Genomic DNA, 11,493 nt, shown 5'->3' with positions numbered 1-11,493 from the left:
GTTGCTTCATATATCACGACCATCCTCATCAAGCGTTTTGAAACATAGCTAGGTTCTAGCGCTGTATTAATTAATACATAGCATCAATAAAAGTGCTATATAAGCTTCATTAATACATAAACTCAAATCGGCACAGTGGGCGTGTATGAAAAACACAAAAGTTCTGACTTTTCTTTCTTGATACGGTTTTAGAAATGAGATTTCCACTGGAGTGACTGTTTAACCCTCAGTAAAGTGCTTAAGTAAAAGGAATTTTTTTAGAGGCCACAATGAATTGGACGGATTGTGATTTGAGTCGACGCCAGGTCCATTTTCATGAAGCTGGTGGTTAATGCTGGTCTTTTACTTTTTGTTTTGTTTACCCGATTGTCGTCGTTTTGCTGGGCTAGGCCTGTTCTGGTTTTGTTTTGACGTCGAGTAGTGCTTGGCGGCTGATCAGTTTCTGGCGGCAGTAGTGGGATTTCACCCCTCCTCCTTTGGCCGCCGGTACCAGCTCACAGCAGCCGCACCAGCAGCACGGGGCTTCATGGCGTACAGTCAAGGGGGCACCAAGAAGAAGGTCTGCTACTACTATGACGGTGAGTTGTGTCGGTAGATGGCGCTGCTCAGGGGAGTGGATCTGGTGCTGGCTGGTTGTTGAGGCTTTGGGGCGGCAGATTTCGCCCCTTGTTTGCCGCTGCTTCTGTGTGATGTTCACAGTGTACAAAAAGTGTGCCCACCGTAGAATCCGGTGGCAGCAGTCTCACACCTGCCGGCCCGCGGTGTGAGGCGGCGGCGGCCTGCAGCCCTCTGCGCGGCGTGCCCTCATCCCTGCCCACCCGCCGTGCACCCCTGTCTGCAGGCCGCGACCCTAACTCTGCCAAGGCTTTGTTAGAAACCGTGTTGATTTCTTATATACTTTGGGGAACTAAACTGGGTAAACCTGGGGACCTGCTCTCCGTGCATAGAAGACCGTATGATACGCACGGTCCAGGATGCAGGACGTGGTGCACTGTGTGGTGTGCACGGCATGATGTGTCACAATGCTGGGCACAACTTGGTGTGCAGGGCATGCTGTAGTTTAATCTAGGATGTTGCACCCTTTTTGATTGGCCATGCATGATGTGCCACATATTTCATGGTGCTCGACATCTGGCACAGCCTAGATCATGGCACGGAGCCGAATGTATTCTCTCTGGTACGACGTGTAGTGCATATGGGGCAGTGCAGATTATTTATTTATTTATTTATTTTTACACTGCGTGGTGTTGTATCGTGTATGGTGATTTGTAGAGCACGGGTAGCAATGCATGGTGCCCATGCAGACTTGCACCGATTGATAACTAACATACTTTATTGCTATTGTAGTACCACCGTGCCTCACACTGACACGGACTTAGCAGAAGGGTAGTTGGGGCGGAATGGAATAGGCCTTGATGTGCCCACAATTATTTGATTACTAAAATGTCCTCATTTAGAGAAAAGGCATACAACGCCGCTTTCTCGCTGTCTTGGTCTCTTGGCATGCAACTAATGCAACTATACTGACAAATAAGGATGTGAAATAAAGGATTTAACCGCTGCCGACCCGTTGATTGCAATGGGTGCTGGTCACCCTCTTAGTCCTAACGCTACTTGGTGCAGTGGAACATGAATTGAAGTGGGCGTATTTGCTTGTTGGCCATTGGATCCAACAAGCTGAAACTTTCAGGAGATGGGAAGGAAGCATGTTCTGTTTGTGGGGTTTTGCTAAAATACTTTTTTTCGATTTTAGGCCAGATGTAGTTTTAAATATATTGAATGGCTGCAGTAAGATATGAATTGAAATTTAACGTGCACAGTGAACTCCCTAATCCACTCTATAAACCGGGTTGTTTCTAAGCACTTAAATATTTTTTTTGTTAATTGTTGAAGCCATTTTACAATATATCTGAGACTTTCCTGAGCCGTAAAAATACACAGCATGCTAAGTGTCACATTTCAGACCTATTATGATTTTACCCAGGAGGTGACCAAACTAGATTAAAGCCACATTCTTTTTATCCATCGCAATATGGCTGCGAGCTCATGGAATCCCAATAAATAAGAGACATGCCTTCATGTGTCCATTTTGTCTGTGGGCTCTTTTAGATAGCATGTGCCCTTGAGGTACAAACTTAGTTTGCTTGAGTTTCCGAGTGACGAGATAAGGTCATACATGTATGTGTTGAAGCTTAGCTAAGGAGCAACATACACTTACATAACTGAGGGGGGATGTTTTGGAATCGTATACAAAATTGGAATTGGGGAGTTGAAGGAACAAGGAAGTTCTGTTCATGATGTGGCCACTGTGGACAAAGTGTCTGGGATTTTTGTTATTGGCTGGAAATGTAGTGGTGTCTGAAAAGTTTAGGTTTTAGCTCCTTTCATAAGTGGAGGAGTGATAAGCAAGTCCTATGTTATTGGACGTTCTTCCAGATGCACGGTGCATATTTTGAGAAGACTTGTTGCATGACCTTTTTTATTTTGCATGTCTTGCTTTTGGGTTTTGCTGTGTTGTGGTTGTGTATGCTGTCTTGGCTTGAGACAGTGAGGTTATGCTAGTCAGGCTAGTGTTCGTTTCTACCATTTAGATCAGGGGTTTCCAACTTTTTTTTTGTAGTGAGCGCTACTTCTGAACTGTTAAAATCATTGTGCGCTACTGAAGGCTAAACAACTCACAAATTGTTACCAGACACCTCCACGCCGATCTTCATTGACTTTAAGGCTAATATCTATAGAGCCAGATACAATGGTTTGAAAAACATTCTTTAAATAGGGACATCCGATTTAGGTGGAGCACCAGTTCTTCAAGATAAGGTGTGCATCAGCGGGCATCCAGTTGAGGCTCCTAATGGTGTACTCCTGTAGCTCTTTCAGTAAAGGGCCAGGAAATAATTATGGTTGCCGGTGAGCCACCATCTATTTGGGAAAGGACCAAGACACAGGCATTGTTTCTCAAGTCTGATGTGCAGAAGTAGTTCTATCATGCACTGAAGCGATAATTAGTACTGTTGTGTAGCTACTTGGGCCTAGATTGGGGTACGCCAGGATACATAATACCCACTCCTCATCCGAAAGTCAACCAATGCTAAAATATGCCTGTTTAAAAATCATAAAAACATTGTCATATAACCAGTGTCTCAAAACATCTAAAAAAAGGTATATGTAAAAAAACGATGCTATAAAAATTAAAAAAGCTATATAAGTCTGCTAGACAGTCAATATACTGTTAGACCAACTGAGCACATCAAAAGACACAGTGCTCAGTGAGAGCAGAAAAAAATAAAACCATATTTTCGCATTCCATTTTGGCTTGTTTTGGAAAAAGGGCCGAATTGTTCCCATCACACGGAGAGCCAAATGTTTATGAACCCTGTATGGGAGACGCAACATCACTGTCGCTCGCAGGCCACCGTCCTTGTACCACCTCCTGTATCAGGTCAGTGGAACAAAGGTGATCATCTTTAGTTCCCACTGAAGCTGGAATAACTCCAAAGATTGTCTGAAGGGTGCTTAATAGTCCAGAAACTATGCCTTTAAATAGGTGCATGATCCCCCTCGTATCAGACATGTTAAAGACATGATGAACCATTTCCTCGAAATTGAGTTGGAAGTTCGTATGGACTAGCGCCTGTATCTCAGATGAAGACCGTGCAACCTGGAGATCAAAAGTATCTCGGGCTGTGGTTAAGGGCACATCTTTCTTCAAAAGCATGGCTTTCAGTTTGCTCAGAGAATCAAACCTTATAAAGGAAACATTCAATGAAGGCCATAGCGTTCCCTCCTTAACTGTGTGGGTCGGTGGAAACAATACTTGCATACAACAAGTAACCCTAGAACTTAATATAACTAGATATGTGAAGCCTGGTACCATCCCACAACAGCCTTGATCATTCAGCATCAAATAGCTCCCATTTGAAAAAAATCAGAACACTGGATGAATCACGACAGCTGGGAACCCTTCAAGAGACATACCAAGTTAACAACCAAAGCATTACAGGCTCTTTAAAGCAAAATGTATTTGCAAACTAAGGAACCACTTAAGGCTCTTTCACATTGTGAACCGCGGAGAAAAACTTCAGTGTCCCCATTCTTCCATCTAAATCTGTACGTAATTCCCAGTATTCATGCATGTATCCGTCTCCCAGCGCTTCATACGTGCCTTCCTGGTGATGCTGTAGACAGTATTGAAATTAGAATGTCGTGGCTGGCAGTGTAATATAGCCGTGGAATGTGACTCAGACAGGTAATTGGACCAATTTTTCAATGTGCAACATTGTATATTTTGCATCTCTGCTTGCCGTAACCATCTGTCTATACAGAGATGTGCTGTTGATGTAACGCCAGGGCACGTGGTCAGAACACAATGATTGTAGCGTCCAGCTCCATAATAGAATGGATCGCATTTGTGATAGTCCATGTTGAAGAATAGACAAGTCCTGCTTCATTATATCTATAGCAGAAGACACAATGTTGCCCAGTTAATAAATACTAGATGATAGTGTGGTCATACTGTTGTCGACCACCGACAAAGCCTTTTTTAGGTTAACCTTATCATCTCATGTAGTCTCTCAGCAGCATCTAGTGGAGAGATTTTCCATAGCTCCTTGTAAATCGCATACGAAAAACGCTTACGACGTGGCTTCTGGGGACCTAACAAAAACCCCAAAGATCCATGTCTTCTGAGAGAAGAGAGAAGTGTTGTTTCACCTGGGAAAGTGTCAAGATCTTTAGCCATTTTAGGTATAACGTCCCAACACTGTATGATGTCACCACCTGAGTGTTCTGAGTGTACATAGTGTTGGTCAGGCTTATGGATACTAAACATGTCTGTGGTACACCTGAATTGTGACTGACACCTATCCCTTCCAGTTGGGTTCAGAAGAATTTTATGAACCACTGTGCAGAATGGCATTTATTGTATCCTCACTGTTTTGTGTGTAATTATTCTATCCTTCAAAGTGTGTAAGTCGTGGAGTCCGAGGTAAGGTCAAATCTTTAGACTTGGCTATCCCAAGACAGGAAGTCTGTTGCACTGTATTGCTCAGGAAGATCATCTGATGTGGTATGAGGCATGCTTTAAATAAGGCCTCAGTTTCCGGAACTTGCCATTCTTTAGTCCACCCAGACAAATTTTGTCTATGGTGTCTTTCCAAGCGTCAAAACCATGCACAGACAGCTGGGCAATAAAAAAAAAAAGCAGGGTATATATGTTTTGTGTTAGTGAGCATATTTTTCTTTGCAGGTGTAGGTACAAGCTTATAAGAGGTTGGTCTGAAGTGTTAAACCCATAAAAATAAGCAAACATTTGTGCAAATGTGGTTGAACTACCTTTTGGTAGTGTTGGGCACTCTTCCAATTGATGGTAAATGAAAACATTACGTGGGATTCTTGCTTTGTGCAAAAAATTGTGACCACAGTGTTGGTAACAAAGCACAGTGTCACGGTTAGATGTACCATCATGCAATTCATCATTTGAAAATGAAGCTGATTGTTCTAAATCAGACAGCATAGTATGTACAGTTTCAAAGTCCCAATCATCAGAGAAAGTACCAGAGGTGATGATATCACTAAGAGAAATTTTAACCAAGTTTGGTATTTTTAAAAGTTCAGTAGGATCGTATACATTATAGGAAACTCTGTCCCAATCTATTCCTTCAGGAACTGGAAATGCTGTAATGTTCACTAAGGACAGATTTCTCTGTTCACAGTGTGATGTTGCATGCAGTTTCAGGACCAAGTTCACATGGTGTACTGCAGAGCGTTCTGGGAGCTAATGCCCATTCAGGAGCAAGAAAAAGACAGTCACTATACCAATTCAAATGACTAGGAACAGTAGACTAAGAGCAATCCAGAGCTGTAGCCAGGGAAAAACAAAGTAAGTCTTTTTCAGCTAAAGGTAGAAATCTCAAATTCGTTGTTTGTGGGAAACATGTTCTGGCAGTAATTCTAGTTTACTTGGATCCAGAAGAAAAAGTATAAAAATCGATGAAGTAGCCAGACGCAGTTCAGTCTATCTTTGGTAGCTCAGCAGGTTTAATGGAACTGGCAGATGTCCCAGTTTGAGACACAGACATATAGATGTCGATGTTAGGCCGAATTGAGATCTGTATTTCATTTGTAGTTTAATGTTGTTAAATTTCAACAGGTACAAGTTTCATTACGCTGTTGGTAACTCCTTCACTTCGTGGAGTAGAATCTTCAAACGCAGTTAATCTTCACATCTGAACTTCCAATATAGTAGCAAGAGGAGATCTGAGGGTATCCAGGACCCCACGCGGCCTACTTTTGAGTATCTGCAACATAGTGTGGTTTGTTCCGATCAATTGAGACAAATCTCTTGCCGGCAGGGGGCTGAATGAGTACTGTTCTTGTTCCATTCGACAGCCAGGACAGGCCCTCATTTTTTTGTCCACTATCTTTTCCCTGACCAGGTCCCCAATCTTCGGGACCCAGGGAGGTCTTGCCGAAACAGTTTTCACTTCTCCAGTGGCGGTGCATTTTACTTTGACGTTGCATTTTACTTTGACATTGCTTTATAATGCCCAGTATTCATTTAGTTCCTGTAAAACAGCCAAACGATCATTGATGTCAAATGGTTTTTGTTCTGACCTACTTTCTAATCCCAAACAGGACTTTGTCTGGAGTACGGCCCCCATGGAACTTCTTGGCATGTTATTTAGCACCCTCTGGACCCCACATAGGTGATTGACCCAACTGCCACCTGAGCCTAATTCCCTAGCTGTTAAGGATTGCTTTAAGTCTCGGTTCATCCTCTGCACAATCTAATTTCCCTCAGGATGATAGAGTGAGGAGTACTGCAATGCTACACCCTAACTTCCCATGTCTTCTTTGTAAGCCAGTGAGCAAAACACACAGCCACAGTCTGAATGTAATGTGCCAATTGCGTATGTCTCTATGAAGACTTGCAAATCCTTTATTACAGTTTAGGCATCAGCCGAGCGCTGTGGCTATACCCGCAGGAATCTAGAGCATGAATCCACTGCCACCAGGATGTACCTGTAAGCCCCATCAGATTGTAAGGGGCTGCAGTTGTCTAAATAGACACATGCGAGAAGTCTGTCTGATATTGGTAATGGTTTTTGTGGTGGATGTGCTACGGTGGAATCTTTCATCTGCTAACTGATGTCTCACTTAAGGAAATAAACCTTGCTTTGTTTAGTGAGACCTGGCCACCATTAACGCTGCTTTAGTAGCAAAATAGTTGCAGTGATACCTGCTTTACTACACCCAGACCCTTGTGTGCAGCTAGCCTTAATCCTAACCTGTGATCCATGTTTGGTAGTACATTATCCCCCACTCCTGTAATTTGAGCATACAGAATGTTTTGCGCATCTAACTTGTAGAGTACTTGAGTAGAAAACCTTTTGGCAAGGCTGAGCTGTTGTTGCGAGTAGCGTTCATAGCTATCGTTATCTGTCCCTCTATTTCCTTGCTAGAACGAGTGATTACAGCAAGGCATCAGTACGCACTGTCACCTTGGCGGCTTCATCATCCAGTGAATTCCCTTCAACATGCACGCCAACACCCTGATGACTCAATGTGTGAATTACATGAGCCCTTGGCAAGCATTTTTTCATCTCTGCCACCTGTTCCCAAAGCATCTTGTTCTCCCAGCTGTGCAATCTCCTAGAGACTGCGTCTGTGTATTGCTAGGATGGAACTTGCCGTCCCGCATACGTCCCTTCACAATTGCACATGCTGCCCTGTATTGCTGTTTACTTCCTTCGGCAGGCTGGGTAGATCCATCACTGTAAATGATGTATTCATACTGATCTAGAGGCAATATTTAATTTGGGAGAGCATATTCTTGTTCGTACTGCAGAGATACTTGGTATTTAATGTAGTCTCAGATTTGTAGTGTACATCTGTTGCAGTGAGAGAATTAGACCTATGGATCCATCTTGGATGTAGTGCTTTTGTATTCAGAACGCTTGCTTTGGTACCAGCCTCTAATTTTGTTACCGGAGTCGCAACAATTATGTGTTTCCCCTGAGCTAGTTCTCTTTCCCTCACTACAGCAGTTCGTAGTGCTGTCAATGTTTTTTCTGTGGATGCAAAACACATTTCAGAGTTTGTGTCCAAATGTGATTTGTATGCAATTGGTACTGTTTGGCCTTCATTGAAGGTGAGATAGGTGTACCCTGATAGGCCAGCGACTACACGGATCCCCAAATTAGTGGTGTTTACACATGTGTGTAAGTGTTTGGAAGCTATCTTATCAGCTTGTGCGGAATGGAGAATGTTTTCTTGTGTCCAATGTTGGACTGAAAAATCAGGTCTGATTAGGTCGTAGAAAAGTTTTACCATTCCAGCATAATCCAAAATGTATGTTCTACTAAAATGTTGAAATCCTACCATCCACGTACTAACCAGGCCTGACCCTGCTTAGCTTCCGAGATCGGACAAGATTGGGCGCATTCAGGGTGGTATTGCCGTAGGCTAATATCTTGGAATCCTAAAATGTATTGTAAACCTTTCAGAGTCTTTGGAGGTTGGAGCAGCGCACATTTTTCTAAAAAATTAGCTGCCAGGCGTTTTCCTTCACTTGATAACTCATATCCCAATATTAGGACATTGAAGTGGGCAATTTTTGATTTTTTTAAAAAGTTAAGTTTGTAGCCCACAGTGACTAACCCCTAAAATGCTGCTGTTCACCCTGTACAAGTGATCCAATAACTCCTCGTCTGTCAGATAAATATAACCTACATAGGAAAATACCTCCTCATCACAATTTTGAAGTAAGTCTGTTACTTTGCTGAAAACAACCCAGGGCTATTCTTACACCCTTTAGGCAATCTACAGAATGGCTTTAAGGGCCAAATGGCGAGAATGCTTTAAGATATGTGTCCAGGTCCTATATTTTGTCAGAAGAATCCATTCGAGATCTAGTGTTTTTGTATTTTTACGCACAGTGTTATTTATTAATCCGCCTCTGTGTGCATTTTGTACTGCAAATGTTTGTGTGCATGTGTTCAAATGCCTGTAGTCTTAAACTAGACAGTATGAATTGTCGGGCTTCATTACGGGAAACAAAGGATTATTCATGGAGGAGGTGCAATTCTCAATAACACCTTGGTAGTCAAGATGATCTAAGATCTCCCTGACCTGTTTCTTTACATCATGTTTTATTGGGGACTGCCTCTGTGGAGTAGGATTAGTTTTTAATGGGATTTCAGGGAGAGGTGACTCAGCAACCCGCCTTACATGATTGCGGTAAAGTGCAGGAGCTAGTGCTAACGCCCACTCCTGCGCATATAAATGTTTTAGTGGCTCTGGAACAAGGTCGGAGAAAGCTGGTAAAATTGCATCTTCCCCCTTTTGGCACTCCATGATGAACTCAGGCGGCCAATCTTTTTCAACCAAAAGGATATCGTATCTATATGTCAGGCTCTCTCAAAAGAGACTGTTTACTTTAATTTTGTGTAAACGATGTGCAACACTTGCCCTTGCATCCAGTATTTCCACCGTGATATGCTCATTTCAACGTTTCTGTCACCAGATATTCCATCATGTTCTGGTGAGCTATTGTTACTTCTGCTACGCTGTCCAGCTGTGTCGGAGCCTATTGACCGTTCAGGAGTAGAGGCCTCAGTAGCCTGAGTATTTCCTATTTTAAGGCCGGCAGCTACCTTGTTCTTTTTAAATTGATGTTTACTTTTCGGTTTATCTTCTTGTTTGATAATCTAGTCTGAAGTGCGATGTGTGTCTTTTGGCTTCGTTTGCTTTTCTGATCTGTGTTCTGATCGTCCTTCCCTCTCTGAGTTTTTTTTATGAACCTTGAAAGGAACAAGAGGAACGTGTATCAGTATCCTGATACCCATCAGGTTTTTTTAATATCACAGTTTGAGGTTGTATTTTTTATCGGAGTGCTCCTGTTGAGGAGACCCACCCCGTGATCTTGATGCATTCTTATTATTATATTTACATTTTTCTAACATTTCCTTTTAGAAGAATCAGGTGCCTATCAATTTCATCCCCAAGTCCAGGGCAGGTTCTGCCCCGTGCTCATTCTGTATTTGTTTCAATACTACTGGTATGACTGCTATTGAGGGGCTACCATGAGCTCTGGTATAAATGGCAGTGAAAACTGTTTCCCAGTGATACAATCCTCTGTCGGGAGCTAATCCCATTGGGAAGCAATTATATTAAATATTCTATGTTTTTCCTGCGGGCCCGTGTGGGGAAATATGGCTTCAAGCTGTGTTATTTTCTGTGCTATCCAGAATGGCATCTGCTCGTGCTTAGTGGGCATCCGTCGCATAACCGCCTTCAGCATTTGTGGGCTTATTTTTGTCGAAGTCCCTTGCAGTTGACCAGCTTGAGTGACCCTTGTAGGTTGAATTGTAAGTGTACACATTACGAACTGTGTACGATTTTTGTACAGGTTTGCTATTTCTTTGTAAAGTGTACGTAAGTTTGCTGCTGGCAATGTATCAATCTCTGGATGCTGTGTGCTACTAGGACCGGCCAGGTTGCTCCTTCTCTGCTGAGCGGACAGTCTCACATTTCCTGTGGTGTGGGGGATGGTGCCTTTAAACCAAATAAGTTATTGGTAAGTTAACAGGACCTCTATGTCCTCATATGGAGAGTATTCCTCCGGAGTCTGATCTGAAATGTATGTATGAATCAAATTTGTGCGTGCATTTGCAAGTGGGAATTCGATCCAAGAATAGACTTCCTCTGTACTGTGCCTCGTGTGACTCATCACAAAGGTCTGCAATTTTCTGTAATATTTAGAGCATAATTCAGCTCCTCTTCCTCTGTGCTCGCAGCACCGTCTTGGACGGACATTGCGAAAAGAAGTTTGTAATAAAAAGAGATAAGGTTATGCTCAATGTGGGGAACTATAGTCCTTCAAGCTAGAATAAATCTATAGCCAATACATAGGGTATACCTACTCCGCTGCAGCAGATTTTCTCTTCCTACTCCAGACGTCTCTGGTAAAATGGGAGTAGGGGTCGCTGAGAAAGCACGACTGAACTACTCTGATTTGACTGTTGAATTAGAACCAAACCAACGTTGGCGGCGCCATGTCATGTAGCTGCTTGGGTAGCTACACAAACCTTTACCTACATTTGTCTTACTTTGCTCAGCATGACAGTTCTAACTGACCTTTTACCCAGTTGTCTGCTGAATAAATGTCGATCAGTTTCCTTGAATCTATCCTCATTTATTCACGAGGATTCTTAGAAAAGTTTCTGCACATGACGTGCATAACAGGACTGACATACTCTGTATAAAAGTCATGGTCCTCTTCATCCTAGGGCGCAAGGACTACTTTGCATAATGCAGGTATTGATTTAGGCTCATTTACATAATCGTACCCACAAAATATAGATTGTATAAAAGAACCATACCAACAATAGATAGAGGAGAAGCTTCCGCGCTGACAAAAGACGCTGATGTCCCAGCCTGCAGAAGGTACAACATGCAGTCATCTGACATCCCTTGCCGGGTGTCCAACTCTAG

The 11,493-nt window shown here is 42.8% G+C and overlaps 1 protein-coding gene across 1 annotated transcript in view; it reads left to right on the top strand.

The window, feature by feature from the left end:
* The first annotated feature begins 404 nt into the window (after positions 1-404).
* LOC147708024 (histone deacetylase 2) overlaps positions 405-11,493 on the top strand; it is a 166,837-nt gene continuing 155,748 nt past the window's right edge. Inside the window, exon 1 of the mRNA XM_086926833.1 lies at positions 405-578. Coding sequence (XP_086782959.1) covers positions 527-578 — 52 coding nt within the window. The 5' untranslated portion in view covers positions 405-526. The remainder of the gene's footprint in view (positions 579-11,493) is intronic.

This window comes from Lissotriton vulgaris, chromosome 6 (assembly GCF_964263255.1).
Source record: "Lissotriton vulgaris chromosome 6, aLisVul1.2, whole genome shotgun sequence".
NCBI classification, from domain to species: Eukaryota; Metazoa; Chordata; class Amphibia; order Caudata; family Salamandridae; genus Lissotriton; species Lissotriton vulgaris.
Note: the sequence above shows the minus strand (reverse complement) of the source record. Positions and strands in the feature narration are given on the sequence as shown.